The sequence below is a fragment of the Neofelis nebulosa genome, chromosome 11 (genome assembly GCF_028018385.1).
Source record: "Neofelis nebulosa isolate mNeoNeb1 chromosome 11, mNeoNeb1.pri, whole genome shotgun sequence".
NCBI lineage: Eukaryota > Metazoa > Chordata > Mammalia > Carnivora > Felidae > Neofelis > Neofelis nebulosa.
In genome coordinates this window covers 73,691,661-73,711,813 of record NC_080792.1, presented here as the reverse complement: position 1 = coordinate 73,711,813, position 20,153 = coordinate 73,691,661, and the positions used below count along the sequence as shown (strand labels likewise).

Sequence of the window (20,153 nt, the reverse complement as noted above, 5' to 3'; positions counted from 1 at the left end):
GGTGCACAGTGGATGTTTAATAATCATTGAATCAATAAACCTTTATTGTCTTATCACATTCTTTAACACCTACTTATAAATATCCTGTATTGTTTTCATTTTCATATGTGTTATCCTGATCTTTATAACCAGATTCTAAGTTTCTGGAAGATAGCAAATATACTCAGTATTTGAAGTTAGAGGTTACTGACACAAAAACTGACACAGCTGAAATTTATTCAGGGATGAATGAATACCAACAATCCAATGGGGTAGGTACTATTCTTCTCTCTCTCAAACTCCATTTAAGGAAACTGAGTCATAGAGAATTTAGTAGCTTTCCTAAGATGACATAGCTAGTAAGTGACAGCTGGGATTTGAATCTTGACATTGGTATCTATACTCTTAACCATGATAATAACAGGCTAAGGAAACTCAGAATTATGGATGCTAAGTAATTTACCCCAGACCATACTGTAGTGCTGAGACTGGAACCCAGGTCTTTGCAAAGCCTACACTCTGAATTATTTGACATAATGCTTCTCTTGCTTTAAATGTCAGCACTAAAGCTCATACTAGGTGTTGATAAATTTTAAAAGCTGCAGCTCTGGTTTACTGAGATTGAAGAATATTCGATTTTTCCAAAAGAGGCCTAACTGTAGCTTGCTGGGTTAATTTACCTTAAATATCAACAGCTAGACTAGTCTTACCAGCCAATTAAGTTTATAGTCTCTAGTGTTATCCCTGCAACACTGAAGACTGTGTTTTCCTCAAAGTGAAAACCATGTTTTCTAAGACTGGCCTCTAAGTAAAAATCTACTTGTGTTTCAGAAATTTATTCTTCCCTTTATTTCTCAAAACCAGTTATGTGATACTCCCAAGTTCTCTGCTTTTGGGTGGCTTCTCAGTTCCTCAGTGTGGAATGTCTTGTTTCTGAAAGTGACCTGTGATCCACAAGCCCTCTTGGCTGTTTTGTTTACCCTTAAAAAATTACTATTCTCTGTAGGCTTATTAGACTCTTTGTCTTTATGTGGTACTCTGCTTTTCCCCTTTCCTTCAAACATTTATTAAACACTTAACTGTGTATCAAAATGGAAATAATCTAATTCATTGAAGGCCATACTTTCAAAGAAAATGGCCTTGGGGTTTAGATATTGGCATAATATTTCCTTAACAAGCTTCATAAAATCGTCTCCTGCTCAGTTTGCAATTATACACCCAAATATCTTTCAGCAAAATCTCAGTAGCTATATATATATATACATATATATATATTACATGTAATATATATTATATTAAATATAATATATATTTAATGTTTATTTATTTAAGAAAAAAATTTTTAGTATTTATTTATTTTTGAGATAGAGAGAGAGAGAGAGGGAGAGAGACAGAGCATGAGCAGGGGAGGGGCAGAGAGAGAGGGAGGCACAGAATCCAAAGCAGGCTCCAGGCTCTGAGCTGTCAGCACAGAGCCCAACGCGGGGCTCGAACTCACAAACCACGAGATCATGACCTGAGCCGAAGTCGGACACTTAACCGACTGAGCCACCCAGGCGCCCTAATGTTTATTTATTTTTGAGAGAGAGAGAGAGAGAGAGAGAGAGAGAGAGAGCATGAGCAGGAGAGGGGCAGAAAGAGAGGGAGATACAGAATCTGAAGCAGGCTCCTGGCTCTGAGCTGTCAGCGCAGAGCCTTATGCCAGGCTCAAACTCACAAACCGAGAGATCATGACCTGAACCAAAGTTGGACACTAAACCCACTAAGCCGCCCAGGCGACCCAGTAGCTACTTCTAAAGCACATTATTATGGAGAGAATAGCTGGAGTCAACTCATTAGATCTTACTCCGAAGATTTTTACCAACACGTTAGCCCTCTTTTGCTGACAAAAAATTCATAAGTCTTTTAACAGCTTTATGGCTTCCTTACCAGAGCCCTTCCACTAACATACTCTGTTATCAAGATGAACTGCCCATCTTTCTTGGGAAATGCTTTGGAGGCTATTTCCTGAGTTAACAATACGGCTTTGTCTCTCTGGATCAGTACTGATTTAATATGAAACCAAGAGTCAAACATCCCTGAAATATTTAGTAAGAGTATTGTATTCACAACATTGTCCTCAGGGATATAAACAATCCAAAATGAGTATATGAGTAGTACTGTATCATATTATTATTGCAGGAATATTTCCAGAAGAAATATGAAATTTGGAGTAACTACAGGTCATGAAATATAGCCATATGGCTTCAATACATGACACAAAGTTCAAAACTAGATCAAGAAAAAGACCCAAACATCGTCAATGATGATGAAAGGCACATCTCTAACTAAATCCAATTTCCCTGAGGAAAGAAGGTACTCAACCTATTATAATAGAATACGTCTTTGAAGGACTGAGAAACATGCCTATCATTCCTGAAAAAAATCAAATCACACTGATAAATACCTTACAGGCGAGAAAAAAAAGAGATGACTAAACTGAAAAAAATCTCCTCTGGCCTGTCTTTTATCTTTTCCAGGTAGTGCTGTACCTGATAAGACACATGGCACAAAATATGTTTTTTCTGTATATCAAGGTGTGTAAATTACAGCAGATAGTAGTTTTCTGAATAGGAAACTTAGATAACAGAAACAGGTAAAGAAGCTTTGGGATTCTAAGGAAGAAATACTGGCACCCCTATATGGACCCAGTAGATAATCTGAAAATGGTACTACAGGCTTGTGTATAGCCTGTCTCTATTGTAACTGGAGGGGAAAGAATTATAATCTGGCAGAAGTAGCCCTTCAGAGTCTGAGGAGCTTTTCATCAGACAATAATTGAGCACTCACTGCATACAAAGGCAATAGATTAGCTGCTGAGGAATCAATCCAGAAGAACCCCCTGCTGCTGTGAAATTAAAAACTGCATTCTCTTGGGGCGCCTGGGTGGCGCAGTCGGTTAAGCGTCCGACTTCAGCCAGGTCATGATCTCGCGGTCTGTGAGTTCGAGCTCCGCGTCGGGCTCTGGGCTGATGGCTCGGAGCCTGGAGCCTGTTTCCGATTCTGTGTCTCCCTCTCTCTCTGCCCCTCCCCCGTTCATGCTCTGTCTCTCTCTGTCCCAAAAATAAATAAAAAACGTTGAAAAAAAATATGTTAAAAACTGCATTCTCAGAAAATAGTAATAATGAACTGCATTCTCATTTTTGCAAACCTATATATTTTATGTAATGAAACAAAATGTATATCATATTTCTCTTGTAGTGGTGTAAGAGTAGGATCTGCAAGGAAAAAGGACCTCCTCTTTGGCCTTCTGCCTACAGAAAAAGCCTATTGGTTCCCTGAAAATAGTGTAAGCTTTCTTTAGCAAGTGAAATACACCCCATTGTTCTCTCCTTGATCCTTTCACTTTTTTTTTCATAACACTTAAGACCACCTGACACTTTATATATTTATCCTTTATCTTTCCCTACTAGATTGTAAGCTCAGTAAGGGCAGAGATTTCAAGTATTTTATTCATAGACAACTTCTCAGTATCTGGAACTATATCTAGTATGCAGTAAGTTCTCAAAAAATTGTAAAATTAATAAAAGTGTTTTTAAAAAGACCCCTGAATATTATGTGAAAATTATTATAAAATTTTGGCATATCTGTGTATATATATACATGTGACTAAATTTACAGGCTGTGTAATTTCTAGCATAGGCCAAGTCAGGAGTCAGAGGATCAGAAGTTTGTGTGGGGAGACAGGAGCGTGACTGCAAAAACAAAGCAACATGTTTTATTAAAGGGACTGAAGGAATCAAACACAGTCAGCAAACTTCTGTAAAAAGTAAACTAAGTTTATCTCTGTCCTTTCCACGTCTGAAATCTGTAGTAAATTCAAATTCACTTCACAGTGGTTGGATTGACATTAGCTTTCTTCCTTGATAAAGCTTTTGAAACTTATTTAAGGAAGGTGTTTTTTTTTTCTGCTCCCTAAATTACTGCCTAAAGATACAAGCCCTCCGATTGAAACAGTCTCTCATTTCTATTTTGAGATTTGCCTGAGTCACAAGGTAGTCCTGGAGAATCACTCTGTTCTGTCTCTACATTTACTGAGGCTTCAAACTGGGAACTCAAACTGTCAGCCAAACAGGAAGAGGACCCTTCTGCCTAACTCCAAAAGGCCTAAGTCATATGTATGTGGTGAGGTTTAATGATGGATATAAATCACTGTGAATGGATTTCCCACAGGGTGGAGGGGGGAAAAAAAAGTAAACATTGGACTTAACTTCCTCTATGAATTCAGGGCTGGTAGAAAGGGTAGACTATTAAATATAGCTGAGCAAATGTCCCAACACTTGACTAACATGTGTTTTAAACTAAAGAGTCCTCTTCTGTATACCTAATATGTATGACACTCCAAAAATATAAACAAAGGAAAGTGACTGATCTGACCCTGGCAATGTCATACTGTTGTTTTTTTTTAAGTTCATAAAAACATATAAACCACAAAAGCCCTTTTTCTTTTTCAGGAATGAGTATAAAGAGTTACTTCCACCTAGATACTCTTTTTTGTGCCCCTTATGTGGTCTTGAATTCCTCCTACTAGTGTAGTTAGCACATTGTCCACCCTTGTGACTATAATTTCAAACCCTTCTCCCCACAATGATGCCTCTTGACAGAGTTACTCTTTCTGTACTCACACAAATGGAAACAGAAGAGATGAAAAGCCTTGGGGATGCAGTCAGTGTAGGTCTCAAACTGATCTGCTAAACACAACCTGAACTCTGCCTCTCTCTTCTCTGGGGGTGTTTCTCTCTTGGCTTAGTGATCTTGCCTGGCATAGGAGGCTTAGGACCCAGGGGGCGCCTTTCAGCCGAAAAACACCTCGCTGCAGCAAGCTGGCTGGGAAGCTCCCAGTTCTAAAGAGAGGCTGTTTACCAGAAGAGCATAACAAGGGCAGGTCTGACTGCAAGGCTGGGACTGGGAGGCAGAGCCGACGCCAAGGGGACCCCGGTTGGGCACTGGTTGGTCAGTCACCTGCAAGACGAAGGAGAGGAGGATGCTCTTGGCCTGGGTGAAAACATTCCTCATCGGCAACATGCTCCTAGCAGAAGCCTATGGATCTGGAGGTGAGATTACAATCTTCCTTCCTGCAGCAACTTCATCAAGTAGAAAGGGTAAAGCTCCCTATTTCCTAAGCATGGCCAGGCTACACAGGAAGATGATAGGAAATGAAGCTTTTAGCTGGTTTCTGTTGTCCTATGAAGGCTTTTTTTTTTTTTTTTTCTTTCTTTCTCCTTTCCCTGTCAGTGGCTTGCAGCTCCATATTTGCCATTAAGAACAAAGGCAAGTAGCCACTTTCTTTTTCTTTTTCCTTGTCTGGGGCTCATGAGTGGGTGGAATTTGGGGTTCAACTCCCCTACTAAGTCCTACTCTTTTCAGGGGCTTTGCACAGGGTGGTTACGGCACAGGCCCTCCTTCCCCAGCGTCTTCCTGTGACTCTCCTGCTGAGGGGAGTGGGAGTTTGGAGTCACATCCAGGCAGCGATGAGGCAGGTTCCCTCCGTTTGAGGCTTTTGCCCGACGGAATTAAGGCTTTTGAAGAATTCTCTTGGGAGGGAGTGTTGCTTGTCCAAGTGTGGTCACATCCGTGAAAGGAATACCCGAGTTTATGTAACATGAAATTACAACACAGGGATGAATTTCAGGGCTGGCTGCCCCCCGACCCAAAACTCCGAACGTCTCCAAACCCGAACCCAGACCTCCCCCACACCCTCCTCTAAAGTGGCCACAAGTTCCAGAGTAACAACCCCTTGCACTTGTGCAGTGCTTTCTGGCTAGAAAGAAAGAAAGAAAAGGAAGGAAGGAAGGAAGGAAGGAAGGAAGGAAGGAAGGAAGGAAGGAAGGAAGGAAGGAAGGAAGGAAGAAAAGAAAGAAAAATGAAATGAAATGAAATGAAGTGCTAACAAGCTAACGTTGTCTGAGCAATGACTGAGGGCCGGCACCAGCAAGGGGCTTTAGAAGCGCTTTCTCTTCCTTCTCTTTCAGGCGTCACAACAACCCTTCAAGGCAGGTGGGGTTTTCCAAGTGAGGGCAGGGGGGCCCCGACGGGCCCAGCGTCGCCCAGCCGGGATAGACTCGGCTTCCCTGCCGGCCACTCAGTGTCCGGGGGGCTCCTCTTCATCACAGGCTGCTTCTGGGACAACGGCCACCTGTACCGGGCGGACCAGCCCTCCCCAGCACCGGGCCTCCGATGCCTCAACTGGCTGGAGGCGCAGAGCGGCCTGGCATCTGCCCCCGCGTCGGGTGGTGAGTGTCCGCCCCGGGCGGCGGGCGGGCGGCGACCGCGGTCTGGGTCCTGGCCCCGTCCCATGGCGCCTTCTCTCCCTTCCCAGACACCGGCAACCACAGCTATTGCCGGAACCCGGACCAGGACCCGCGCGGGCCCTGGTGCTACGTCAGGGGCGAGGCCGGCGCTCCCGAGAAGTGGCCTTGTGAGGACCTGCACTGCCCAGGTACCCTCCCAGACCCCGAAGCCCTCAGGACCCCAGAGCCCCCAGCACGTCAGGCAGCCTGGGAGCGGCCCTTACACCCGCTGCGCACGTGCGTCCGCGCGTCGCCGGTCGGCCCCGCCCCGCCTCCGCGCCACCCGATTGGCCAGGGCTGTCTCCAGGCCGCAGAGCCCAAAGCCCATTGGCCGCCGCCGCGTCTCTGAGTGAGCTCATCCTCCGCGAACGCCTTGTAAACAACCGTGGGAGGCGAGGCCCCACCCCTTGGCCGCGAGCTCCCTGCCTGGTGCGCAGCCTCGGGGAGCCCGCGGGACAGTAGTCCGTGTCTCAACGCCCTTAGGTAGCCCCTCCCTCAGCGTTTAGTGATCGTTTGGGGAGTGTATGCTGTGTGTTAAGGCACTCTATTCACAGTCCCTCCTGGAAAGAAGCTGGTTGTGGGATCTGAGCCTCAGAGAAGTTTAGCGACGTATTCAAAGCAATGGCAGGGTCCAGATTTGACTCTGTTTCTCAGACTCCGGAACGAAGGCTTGTTGCTCCCGAGGCAGCAAGACCGTTCTCTAGGGTTAGATTAAATGGGATATGTAAAGCATATAACATAGGGATTGGCAGGCAGTGTGGGCTCAGTAAATGTGAGCTGCTCACAGGGGTCGTGGATTGTTTCCTAGCGCAGAGGGGAGAAGATAGCAACTGAGCTGGGCCTTGGAAGATGGCAAGGATTCGAACAGATGAAGACGTGGGAGGCAGGAGAGGCTCTTTCTTACGTCCTTCCCCTCACATTTGCCTTGTCCCAACTGTAGTGTGACCCCATCAGACCTGGTCTTGCTCCTGGGGCAAGGATTGATTTCAGTATGTACAGACATTCTAAGGTGGACCCTCTCCCCCAACAGTTTCAGCTGTGGAGTTCACTCAGGCTACGCTAATGAGAGATATTTTACACTTCACCTCCAGAGACCACTTCCCAGTCCCCTCCAACCTTCACAACAGAAACTGAGGAGGCGTCTGAAGTGCCAAGTGGAGATGAGGTGCAGGTGTTCGCTCCTGCCAACGCCCTGCCTGCCCGGAGTGAGGCAGCAGCTGTGCAGCCAGTGATTGGGATCAGCCAGCGGGTGCGGGTGAACTCCAAGGAGAAAAAAGACCTGGGAACCCTGGGTACGATTGCCTTACCCATCCTTATGCGAATCATCAAGAAATATTTGCCGATGGGCTGGGGTGAGGCTAATGGGACCTTATGTCCTTGGCAGGCTATGTGCTGGGCATTACCATGATGGTGATCATCATCGCCATTGGAGCTGGCATCGTCTTGGGCTACACCTACAAGAGGTCAGTAGCTTCTCTTCTGGGCCCTCTGAAAGGATGGGAGGAAGGTACATAAAGTTCAATCAGACTTTTTTGTAGCATACATACCCAAAAAGGAAGTGAAGTATTAAAAGAGGAAAACAAGCTTAAGATGTACAGACTTGGTTCTAGTCTTTACCAGGTGACCTTAGAAAACCCCTTTCCTTTAGTGTCTTTACTCCTCACCCAAAAGCATTGTGAGGTAGGAGTTCTTGTTCCTCATTTTACAGATGAGGAAGCTTTCATCAGAGAGGTGAAATGACTTGCCCAAGGTCACACTCCCTGGGAGTGGCAGAACCTAGATTCAAACCCAACTCTTTTGATACCAAATTCTCTGCTGTCTAATCCAACATGCCTGGTATGGAAGCGAGTGGCACTGCAGAAATCAGTCTGGACACTCATTGCAGGGTCCCAGAGATTGAATTATTTCTGTGAGTTATAAAATTCTACTAGAAAAGGTTCCCAGCTACTCCTTTCACAGTTTGGGCTTGAATTTCCTGGGCCATAAGCAGGGATCTCCTATTTAGGACAGGAGGAAAAAAATGAGCTGGAGGATATAGAACCTGCTACTCATCACTACATATGAGAAAGCCAAAGAGGCTCCTCCTGGGAAACTCAGGGACCTGACCTGTGGCTGGGACAACAGGAGGAGGAATGCTCATTTTGAGAGGGCCCCTGAAATATCATGTGGAAAAGGCTCTCAAAGTCAGTGATGGGTGCATGATAAGCCAGAGGTGCATTCATTTTTACAGTGCTGGCTTGTTCTGGGAAAATTATTTGCCGTTCTGGGCAAAATCAGGGGATTTGACTTCTAGCCCCGAGTGCTTTGATATGTCTCTTCTGAGGTCTGAGAAGGCTTCCTAAAAGGGATGTGACATGGTGGCCTGCATTTTCCAGTGGTAAGTGCTGTGAGTTCACAGCCCCAATGGATCACCCAGCATTAAATAAACCCGGGGTGTCCTTAGAGACAGTGTAGTCAACCTGCTAATTTTACAGATGAAAAGGGTGAAATAGTGGGTAAGAATAACAACAACAACAATAACAAGAAAGTGAACACTAACCATATGCCAGACCCTGCTTCAAGCAATTTGCATGCTTTAATTCAGTTCACACAATCACCCTTATGGTATTATGATTACCATAATTTAATTTAATTTTTTATGGTTACCTCACACTTTATCTTATGAGGTAAATGCTGTTATTTACATGTTAGGAAACCAGTTTACATGTTAGGAAACTGAGGCAAGAGACGATACGTACCTTGCCTGAGGTCACACACCTAGCATTTGGTGGAGCCAAGTCTTAGTCCTGTCACTAGCTGTGTGACTTTGGGCAAGTTGCTTCTATTTCCTACTGCAGAGCACTGCTGTAGCTAAGGCATGTGATTGCTTAGTTCAGTGTGTAGCAGATAGTAAGTGGTCAGTAAATAATAGTTGTTTTTTTCTTTTCTGTAAAATGTGAGTACTGTACTAGCACTCTCTGAGACCTTGTTTCTTCTCTGATTTTCTATGATTCAGGGAGCAGAGGTTCAAAGAGAATAAGAATTGACCTAAGAGGGTCTCTTGACTTCTATTCCAAGGCTGTTGCCCTCAGTGGGATGGTTAACATGGCAGGTCCAGGGACACCTGTTTGTTCATTCAGAGAGTTAGAGGAAATGATGTGGTAGCCTTGGCCTACAAGTCATAATCAGACCTAAACCTGTTGGCTGAGTTTAGCCTTTGAAATATTTCCTCTTAACTCAGCCACTGGATGGAGTATGGCTTTACTCCAATCTTGTGACGGTTTCCAGGCCTCCAGGTATTTGAACTGACTTAAATGTTCTTAATTCTGAGCTCAATTCTCATGTGCAATGAGGAAGCCAGGCCTTTTTTTCTTCTAAATTTGCTTCTTTAGGCTGTCATAGGACTGCCCTGAAGCCTAGCATTTACTATCCTGTAAACTCAGGGCAAGGCACCAAGTCACCAGACTCCCTGTCACTAACTACCGGTCCACCCCTTTCCTCAGCAAAAGTGCTCTGAGAACAGACTATAACAGGAAACCACATGTGGTCTAGAGGCAAGCTCTCAGCTCCCATCTCTCTCCAAAGTCAGAGAACAGAGTGTCCTGGAAAGAGCTGTTGTGTATAGGTTTGGTCATTCCTCTGCACCTCTGTTTCTTGACTATTGAATAGGGATATATGCCCCCTCCATGCACCCATACCCACCCACCCAAGATTATCATAAGTATTAAATATAAGCAGTAGGACACCAATCATGTTAGATAATCATAATAGCAGCCAACATTTATTGCATGCTTTTTATTTTTATTTATTTTTATGTTTACTTATTTTTGAGAGAGAGAGAGAGACAGAATGTGAGTGGGGGAGGGGCAGAGAGTGAGGGAGACACAGAATCCAAAGCAGGCTCCAGGCTCTGAGCTGTCAGCCCAGAGCCTGAAATGGGGCTTGAACCCATGAACCGTGAGATCATGCCCTGAGCTGAAGTTGGACGCTTAACCGACTGAGCCATCCAGGCGCCTCTGTTGCATGCTTTTTAAACAAATAGGGCTCTACTGAATGCTCTTCCCTGATCATCTGGCCTAAGTCTCATGACCACACTAGAAGGATCACTTTTTATACTGTTTTACAGTGAGCTGCTGAGACCTAGAAGAGTTAAGTGCCACATCCAGGCTACACAGCCAGTAAGATGTGTGCAAGGATTAACAATATCTCCCAAAAGCTCAGCGAGGCTCAGCAGTGTCCTGCAAATTTGAATTGCAAAGGATATTAGGAAAAATGGAAACTTTCAAAATAAAATAACTGGACTTATAAGTCAAAAGAACCAGGATCTAGTTCTGCAACTGCCATCAATTCTGGGTACAACATTGGACAAGTAATTTACGTTCCTCATCTGTAAAAAGTGCAAAGGTAGGAGGTTGGATATGATGATCCTCTCAGTTCTAATATTTCCTAAAAAGGCAATATTACCTGTTGGTGGCTGCAGACAGTACGGGTTCAAATCCTAGTTCTGCTGTTTGCTTAAATAAATGATTTAACCTTTCTGCATCTGCCTTCCCATCTCTAATCCTAATAGATACCATACAGGTTTGTTGTGAGGATGAAATTAGACAGTATAGTTGGACAAAGGTTTTGTGTTCATAGCCTTAGCTGCCTTGAGGAACTTTTCCTGAGTAGCAGTGTGGTATAGCACTGCTTTCAACTGGGCAAACAGTGAAAAGAATTGGAAGAAACTGTGTTGCCTGAAGAAAGTCTGGGGTGTCTCTGTCACTCCAAAGAGGATGTCAGATGTGGGCAGCAGCTCCATCCACGCTTGCTGTCTCTGGCCCTGGGGCAGTCATGGATAGAATTACTGCAACCCCTGAACTCTGCCAAAGACCATGAGGCTAATGGGATGGAGCTTTCCCCTGGCTGGGAAAGGCAAGCAGGAACCAGGCTTCCTCTCAGGGGAATAAGGATGGCAGGTGGGTGTGGGTGAGGGCTCAGCCTGTCGGGTCTTTGTCACGGTTGTCTAGGCTACAAGACTCAGCCAGCCAGTCTGCAGCTCCCTCTCCCTGCCCTAAGTGCAGTGTCTGTGCTATCCAGAGGGAGCATTTATTTTCTGATAAAAAGGCAAGGGAAAAACTGTAAGTCAACACCACTCCACCCCTTTAGGAGGAGCTGAGTCAGTGAATAAACCTTTTGTTCTATCTTGGCTGCCAGACAACAGCCTGCCCCCTATCCCCACCACCCCCCCCCCCCGCAAAAAAAAAGGCATAAGAAGGGGCTGAGCTGTTTGATGGTCAGTGCAGCAGGCCTGGTGGCCTCAGATCTTAAAAGGAGCTGGGGACATCCTCTGCATCTCCAGGACTCATAGGCACCATTAACAGGAGGCCTGTGGGGTTGGGTGTGTTTTGAGGCTTGTAAATGGATGAGACTGTAATCCAGATGAATCCCAGCATCTCCTTCCTTTACCCTGACTGTTCTTCCAGTCCTGCTCTGCTCCATTAATATGAATTGATTTTTTTCCCCCTAAAGACTTGTTTATGATGATGCATCCTGACCATTATCAATAGCTGGCCACAGACAGATGCTTGGTAAAGGAGGTAGCTGAGGGGGGCACCTGGGTGGCTCAGTCAGTTAAGCATCCCACTCTTGATGTCAGCTCAGGTTACGATCTTGTGGTCATGGGATCAAGCCCTGCATTGGGCTCCATGCTGAGTGTGGAGCCTCATTAGGATTCTCTCTACCTCTCTCTTTGCTCCTCCACCACATGCGTGCACTCTCTCTCAAAATAATAAACTTAAAAAAAAAAAAAAAAGGTAGGGGCGCCTGGGTGGCTCAGTTGGTTAAGTGTCCAACTTCAGCTCAGGTCATGATCTCACAGTCCGTGAGTTTGAGCCCCGCGTCAGGCTCTGTGCTGACAGCTCAGAGCCTGGAGTCTGCTTTGGATTCTGTGTCTCCCTCTCTCTCTGCCCTTCCCCTGCACATGCTCTGTCTCTATCTCAAGAATAAATAAAAACATTAAAAAAAAAAAAAAAAGGTAGCTGAGGGAAGCAGGACAACTCCAAAGCCTCAGTTTGTCTATAAAATGTGGATAAAACTATCTTGCAAAGTTAGTGTGGAAATGGTACATGTATAAAGTGCATGGCATCCAGTAGGTGCATAGGTAGCTCTTCTCATCCTGGGTAATGGGAAGGTCATTTCCTGGCACCTTAGTAGGCACTCCGGATGTATGAGTTCTCACTTTATCTCTTCCTTTAGCCCTTTAGAGTTTGAAATTCAGGCCCTGGCAAAGGAGACTTGCATACTCCACCTCTTTTGTTAATTGCCACTTGGCCTTCTGCTGGCTTGAGGGCTCCCTTAATAAAGTTAAACCCAGACCTGCATAGGCAACCTTGAAGAATCTGGCCTTTTATTATGGAGGAAAGTGTTTCCTTCTGTAGTGGCAGCTGTAACTGATGAGCAGTGCCCAAGGGCAAAGTGAATCTTAGGCTGAGTGGGGATGCACTTGGTCCAGACAACTGTCTTCCCAGGTCCCTCCATTTCCTTTCTGGAGTGCTCTGGGGGTTATTCTGCTGCAGGAGTTGGTGGTGTCCAGTAGAGACAAATGATAAGGATGGGGCAAGTGCTCAGGGTTGCACATGCAAAAAACTCAGTCACCTAGGGTGACTCACAAATTTGTCTTCTGTGACCTTAGGATGAGAATCAGGGAATCAGAGCACATCTCATATGAGGGATCATCTAGAATATCAGGGGCCTTGGAGGTTATCAAGTCCAACTCCTTGTTTTAAAAATGATAAAATTAAGGCCCAGAGAGGAGGGGAGTTGCTGAGGTCACATAAACAATAATTGCCTTGGCTGGTCAGTAGGAGTTTCCTTGGGAAACCATATTAAGATAACATTGCTTGGTGAGTCAAGTCATATTCAGGGCAAATCATAATAATCTCCTCTGTGAGTTTTACAGCAGTTCCAGTGTTTTCAAAATGCATTCACATTCATTGTTATTTTGAGGCAGATACTGTCCCCCTTTCATAGATGAGGAAACCAAGGCTCAGCAAAGCTCTTTTGCCGGGTGTCACACAGCCAAGGCTGAGCTGGTACTAGAATACAAGAAAACTGGTTGATTTAAAGACAGTTCTGAGGCACCTGTGCAGCTCCCAGGCCCCTCCAGGCCCTGCTGTTTTCTCAATACTGTTCTCCAGTCTCTGGAAACTTGTCATTGCACCTTATACCATGATGAATATGTAATCCATCTGATCTCAGCTATCTTAGGTCTGAAGTAGGCTTTTCTTTCACCTAGTCATCCATCAGCTGTCAGTTTCAAGGCCTCTTTGGGGTGGGCTCCTTCCAGAAAGATTTCCCGTGACAGTTGAGCCCATGTTTCTAGTTGTGGCTTCAGAGTATGTTAGTGTGGACCCAGATCTGGGTCCTGGGTGCTGGTTGTGGTATGCAGTGTTAGGCACTCACCAAACCCTTCAGCCTGCAACAGGGGTAATCCAGGCCAGTGGGAAGGACCCTACATGTGCAGCCAGAAGACTGGGTTTGAGTTCCTGTGCCACTGTTTCTTTGGGGTGACTCTGATCGGTTCAGAACTTCTCTGAATATTAGTTGGAGTCCAGCAGACTTGGGTTTGAGCCCATTATGTTATTGGAGAATTCTTTCACTTCTCCGAGCTGTTTCCTCATCTGTAAAATGAATGGTAAGACCTAATTCTTAGGGTTTAGCCAAGGATGAAGTGTGGTAAGGTACACATCATCCTTAGCATGGAGTAAGCACTCCATTTGAGTAAAATGGGGCAACACCATGGCCTAATTGAGTCATTAAGCACCATGAGAATTCAAAGATGTGTGAACCTAAAGGTGTCTGATGGTCATTGTCTCGTTTCCCACTGACCTGAATAGCCCTCAGTCCCTTTTGCCCACTGTGTGGGCTAGGGACAGTCCTTATTTCCAGCCAGGGCTCACACCTTCCAGCACTTTAGGACAAGACAGCTGTCTCAGAACAGGTCAGTTTTCTGCACAACTTTATGGGTTAGGACTGAGATGGTTCTCTGGGTCTCTTGGAGCCCTGGGCTTAAAGAACAAAATCGTTATCTTAAGAGTCTCTCTTCTATACATTATCTTCATTGAGCCTGTCTGCAGCTGTGTGAGATTCAGGCTGCTACACACCCATTTTACAGATGAGGAAGCAGAGACCAGAGGTGTAAGAACTTCGTGTCAGGGCAAAATGGAAATCTTATACCTCAGCTACTGAATTGCTGACCATGGTTAGCCTCAGCCCCTGCCTGAGCGCAGCAATGCTATTTAATGAGCAAAGCCATTCAGGAGGCACAGCCTCAATGCTTACCTCTTTTCCTGCCAGGGGGAAGGACCTGAAAGAGCAGCATGACCAGCGTGTGTGTGAGAGGGAGATGCAGCGAATCACCCTGCCCTTGTCTGCCTTCACCAATCCTACCTGTGAGATCGTGGATGAGAAGACTATTGTGGTCCACACCAACCAGACTCCAGTGGACCTTCAGGAGGGCAGTGCCCCTCTCATGGGCCAGGCAGGCACTCCTGGGGCCTGAGCTGCCAACAATGGGCAAGAGCCCATGCAGACACTGGTGCAGGACATCCTACTCTCCTTCAGCTGGGAGGATCTACACTTTTTGTTGTGGTTAAAATCCTCCCTCGACTTTTTGTTTTCTTAATTCTAAAACAGAAGCAGGTGGTGTGCTGAGGGCAAGTCTGGGTAGGGTCCTACCAATGCTCCTCCTCCATCCCTTGGAGCAGGGTTTTGCCTGTGGATGGAGACAGTGGCAGCCCCCACAGCAATGCTGCTGACAAGGGCTTCCAAACATTGCTTGTGCCCTGGATCTGAACCAGGGACAGGCAAGGAGCTCCCCCAGGCTCCTCTGTGCTTTATTATCTAAGATGGCCTCAGTCTCTGCCTTTCTGTTTGTTCTCCGTGTGCTTGAGTGGCGCATACTGTTATCCATAGTTTGGGACAGACAGATGAGGAGGCAGTATTTCAAAAATATAGTTTTTAAAATATTTGGGATGGAACTCCCTACTGACTTTGAGAACCAGAAATGAATTTGTACAAAAGTCAAAACTATGGGTTGAGAATGGGATCTAGGCTGGAGGCTCCTGGGGGGTGCTCCAGCTTGCTAGCAGTGATGTGCCTTGATAACTGTGGGCTGGCCCTGGGCCCAGGGACTCTTCCTGTTTTGAAAGGAAAGGAAGGGAAGAATCGCACTGAACATTCCACTTGGGAAGAAGGTAGAGAAGGATCTATGGCTGCCTTAGGCCACAGGACTCGAGGGGGACCTGGGGAACCCTAGACAGTCTGTTCAGGGTGGACATTGACCTCTTTTCATTTTGCAGAGGTAAGACATCAGCCAACTAACCTATGGGAATTACACTGTGGGGCCTTGTGAGCTGCTTCTGAGAGGTTAACTCAGAAACTAAGCTCAGAGGCAAGGTAATAAAGTGCTTCAGGGCTTGCACCTGCAGTGGCTTGAGTTTGCAGGTGGCTCTGTGGCCTCCAGGCTAATGCATTCCTGTGAGGGTAGTATGGCTAGGCTCACAACCCCTAACTTGTAAAACAATCAGAACCATTGGAAGGGACCTTAGGGTTCCTCAAGCCTTTTGGACACAGGGACCCAGAGGGGGAAAGTGATGCCCAAGGTCATAGAGTATAGGCATGGCTGAGAGGAAAGTAACATTTCTTCACAGCACTGTGCTTCACCGAGCCAATGGCTCAGCAGGGCCTCCAAGTCCTGATGTCACACTTGGAGGCCTTAGCAGTGCTCCCTACCCAGAGCTTCCTTCCACTGCCCCATGTGGAAAGGGGGCTTAGAGAGGCCCATTCTCTTCAGCAGACTATTCCTGGGAGTGGTTTGCTGAGGGGCCTAGGCCTCATGGGTCCCTTGGTGTTAGTGATGCTGAAGAAAAGAACAGTACATTACTGGTTTCTACTTTTCTATAAAAGCATTTCTCTGTGTACATGTTTTATATACCTCATTCTGATACCTGCATATAAAGTGCAGTAAATTGCTCTGCATTTGACTTGTATAAATTAAAAAAACAAAAAGCTGTGTATCACCAAGTTTTTATGGGGTGCAAGAACATTCCTCCGCTAAGCTGGAAGTTTTTAGTTACCTTGTCCATACCTGTGTGGCAAGCTCTGGCTTTCCCTCATTAACTCTGGCCCTGTGACTGGGAGATGGCAAGTGAGTGGTGTGTAACTGTTGCCTCTGTTCTGTCATCACCAGGAATCATTCAGGTTGAAGCTGCAGGAAAGATGGGTATGCTGGTTTGGTCACTGCAAATCCTCTCCCCTTCACCATTTTTCCCAAGGTGGAGGTAGTTAAAATGAACATCCAGGCAGCTGTTGGCAGGGGCTGGAGACAGGTGTGATTGGTGGTGCTGCAGCAGCAAAAGGGGAGGATGGATGTGCAGAGGGGGCTGGGTCCTTGGGATGCAGGAAGCAGCTCTGAGCAGAGAAAGGCCCCTGGGGATGGTGAGGGAGGGGGGTGGGGTGGGGTGAGGGGAGTGGAGGGGAACTCCTAGAGCTCTAGAAGAAGTTACCAACAGGACTTTCAGCACAAGATTTCAACAACATGTTCTCTGCCTCTAGGAATACCCAGGGTGATCTCTGTCCATGCCTAGACATTGCTCTGTAGTTCTACAAATAAGGGGCACCCTAGAATATCAGTTTTGCCAGGAATTGGAGTCTGTCCTTAAGTTGAACTTAAGGGTATATGGATTTGTACTGTGTCCAGGATCCCACTAGGCAGATAATATCCTGCCCAATGCTTCACATCTCCCATGTGTAGAAGAATAGGTCTTCTCTCAAGCATTTATAGGAAAACACAAGGTGTGGAGGTGACTTGCATTCATTTCTTCCCTTTATGAAGGTGGCACCCAACCCTGCAGGGAGGATATCCAGGCTTATAGGAGTGTACATGCATCAGAGAGTGGAAGTATATGGCCCCAAGGGAAGCACTTGGCTGGGAGGTCAGAGTCAGACCTGCTTGAAGGACTGGGTTGCCTCAGGTGGGATGTGCATGTTCTCTGGAGCAGGTTAGTGTCTATATAAGAGGGGATTAGAGTTTGGGTGTGTGTGAGAACTCCTGCTATGGGGAGTCACAGGGTGGGGCCTGAAAGTGGCCAGCAGACCCTCCACATGTACCCTCCTCCTGCTGAGCCAAGCCCCAAGTCACTTTCTCACTCTCCGTATCATCAGTTATGTTAACTGCTTAATTTATTTGGTCTGTTCAACGGCCCATCGTGGGCCCACCACTCCCATGCTTGCTGGGGACAACTGAGGCACAACCAGCCACAAAATGCTGACTTAGGGCTGCTGGGAGCCAGGGCTCAATCCTACAGCAAGCTTGCACACTCCACACATTAAGTATGGTCTATATAGCAGGTAAACTCTGTCCAGAGATGACATCTAATCCCACAATTTATCAGGTCTATGTACAGTATTTCACATATCACCCAACAGATACAGCAACAAAATAGTTTTAACATCAACCACTCTCCTGGATCACTCCCCACCACCACCTCCCCCATCCCCAAAACAACCACCACACATTGCAGTAATGTCCCAAACCCATTCCCAATTTGTTAAATATGGTGCAAGCTCACAGGAGGCAAATCTATTTGTGTTGAAGAGTCCCTGGAGCTCTGGAAGCCAAGGTGGAGGGTGCCTCTGGGGCTTTTCAGCACCCATCAGCTGTGTCAGGAAGATACAGCCAGGAGCTAGTGAGCTGGGCCAACCAACAAGGGAGGTAGAAGCCAGAAAGGCCAGCTCAGGGAGTGGTCTCCTCCAGCATCCCAGCTCTGGAGCTCTGCCACCACCTCTTCCTGCCTAGGTTGCTGCCTGGACCAGGCATAGTGAAGAGTGAGCAGTGGTTGCCACAAGGACAAGACCAAGAGACTGCTGAGATTCCCACTCCCTTGGCTTATACACTGAGCCTGTGGCAAGCCACACAATCCTCCAGAACCCATCTAACACTAAGCTATATGTCTTGGGCTTCTGACTGAGGTGCCCACCAGGCTATGAATGACAGCAGCCAGGATATGGGCTTTCTAGAAGACAGGGCCCCTTTCTAGCCCCTAGCCTCTTCCTGCACTTGTGGGTGAGTGCTTGTTGTAGGCAGAAAAGCCCAGGAGCTCTCAGCAAGAGCGGTAGTTTGTGAACATGAGGCGGAAGCTCCCCCTCACACTGATGTGGCCCCTAGGCCTGGGAGATGAGTAGAAACTAGCCTTTCCCTGACTCCTGGCCAGTTCCACCACAAACTAATCCTAACCCTAGGGGGGCAAGGCATGGGGTGGAAGGGGGGTAGCACCACTGTCATTTCACATCCTTGGATAGCCACCTGGCCACCAGTCTCTCTCTCATCCACACTCCCCCTTAAAGTCCTCCTGTATCCAGTGCGACCAGAGACTTCAGAGCCCACAGGCAGGTTCACCCTGGAATCCTGCCCAGCAGGTCCAGGTCACACTGATTAGTGTAAGCAACAGCCTCCCAGAATCACACTGCCAGGGAGCTCCCGAGTGGTCATCAGTAACAGATTCCCCCAGCCCATGGGCCAGGCTTTTCTTTTTCTTTTTTTTTTTTTCTTTCTTCACAGCTTTCAGGTGAGTGTTGGATTTACAGACAGTAACCAGAACCCCAAACCTGTGATGTGTTTCCTGGTGCTGCACCCGCTGGCCTCCTGGGGAGGTAGTAGGGATGGCTTGTTCTGCTTCTGAATAAGCCGCCAATCCACAGGAAGCCCGGACGGCCCTGCCCACAGCAGAGATGGGGCGCAGAGGGGGCAATGGTGGCTGCAGAACGCCCCCCTGCAGGGGGCTGGGCCAAGGCTAGGGAGGTGAGTCCCGGGTCAGGCCATACTGCATGCTCACAGTGTGGTCCAGCTCTTCCAGCTCTGCAGGCAGTGGGATGCCCAGCTCCCCCAGATACAGGGAGAGAGCCTCAAAGGAGTCCTCCAGTTTTGAGAATGCCGGTCTAGAAAGAAAAGGGGCGAGTCAGAGGCAGGTGAGACACGGACAGGGCCACGGGGTGGTGTGAAAGGCACCCAGGCGTGCATCTCAACCACTTCCTAGTTGTGTGACCTTGGGCAAGCCCCTTAACCTGTGCCTCTGCAGGAAATGGGGATATAATGTTACTGCTATTGTGTAGGGTTGTTGTGAAGACGGGAGATAATACTGTGAAAAGGCTGGACTTGCTCAAAGGGGTAGCTTAAAAAAAGAAAGTCCAGGAGAAAAAACCTCCTCTCATGTCTTGGAGAAAATGCAATAATTTTAAGTGCCTTTTAAAAGATTCTTTCCAGTCCTTATACTGTCTTTACATCAGTAGATCTGCTCAGGAAAGGACATTTCACAGACTCACCAGCTCTTCCCAAAGGGAAAACAAACACTGGGTTCCCAGTACTGTGGAAACAGTTTAGCTGCCCTGGAACCCTAAGACAGCTCAGGCTTACTCCACCTCCTCCATGTTTTTGTTTAACCGTCTTATCACCTTCTCAGCGGGGCCCACTCACTCTCACCACCGTATTTAAAATTACAACTTACAGGTGCCTGGGTGGCTCAGTCAGTTAAGCATCTGACTTCGACTCAGGTCATGATCTTGCAGTTTGTGGTTCAAGCCCCCCATCGGGCTCTCTGCTGTCAGCTCGGAGCCTGGAGCTTGCTTTGGATTCTGTCTTCCTGCTCTCTCTGCCCCTACCCCACTCACGTCTGTTTCTCTCTCAAAAATAAACATTAAAAAATTTTTCAGGGGTGCCTGGGTGGCTCAGTTGGTTAAGTGTCTGACTTCGGCTCAGGCCAATGATCTCGCAGTGTGAGCCCCACGTCGGGCTGTGTGCTGACAGCTCACAGCCTGGAGCCTCCTTCG

At 46.9% G+C, this 20,153-nt stretch overlaps 2 protein-coding genes across 8 annotated transcripts in view; one reads left to right on the top strand and one right to left on the bottom strand.

The window, feature by feature from the left end:
• The first annotated feature begins 4,811 nt into the window (after positions 1–4,811).
• Positions 4,812–16,345, top strand: PIK3IP1 (phosphoinositide-3-kinase interacting protein 1). Of its 3 annotated transcripts, XM_058690868.1 has the most exons (7): positions 4,812–5,072; positions 5,991–6,011; positions 6,132–6,251; positions 6,338–6,457; positions 7,400–7,600; positions 7,693–7,771; positions 14,625–16,345. In XM_058690868.1, exons 1-7 carry the CDS (start codon positions 5,003–5,005, stop codon positions 14,827–14,829), a joined length of 816 nt encoding a protein of 271 aa, XP_058546851.1. In that variant the 5' UTR covers positions 4,812–5,002; the 3' UTR covers positions 14,830–16,345. The 3 variants fall into 3 exon arrangements, with proteins under 3 accessions (XP_058546851.1, XP_058546852.1, XP_058546850.1); XM_058690869.1 differs by lacking the exon at positions 5,991–6,011; XM_058690867.1 differs by having other exon boundaries at positions 4,814–5,072; positions 5,991–6,251.
• Positions 16,346–17,492: 1,147 nt separating this feature from the next.
• The window catches only part of LIMK2 (LIM domain kinase 2), a 59,264-nt gene continuing 56,603 nt past the window's right edge, over positions 17,493–20,153 (bottom strand). For all 5 annotated transcript variants that reach the window (XM_058690860.1, XM_058690861.1, XM_058690864.1 and 2 more), the window contains one exon: positions 17,493–19,265. In XM_058690860.1, the coding sequence (XP_058546843.1) occupies positions 19,121–19,265 (145 nt within the window). In that variant the 3' untranslated portion in view covers positions 17,493–19,120. The remainder of the gene's footprint in view (positions 19,266–20,153) is intronic.

Bases quoted from the DNA above. Each gene is read 5' to 3' on its own strand.
- PIK3IP1 (XM_058690867.1), top strand. From the start codon at position 5,003: ATGCTCTTGGCCTGGGTGAAAACATTCCTCATCGGCAACATGCTCCTA. The intron at 6,252-6,337 runs GTGAGTGTCCGC...CTCCCTTCCCAG, and splicing joins ATCTGCCCCCGCGTCGGGTG to ACACCGGCAACCACAGCTAT. The intron at 7,601-7,692 runs GTACGATTGCCT...TGTCCTTGGCAG, and splicing joins AAAAGACCTGGGAACCCTGG to GCTATGTGCTGGGCATTACC.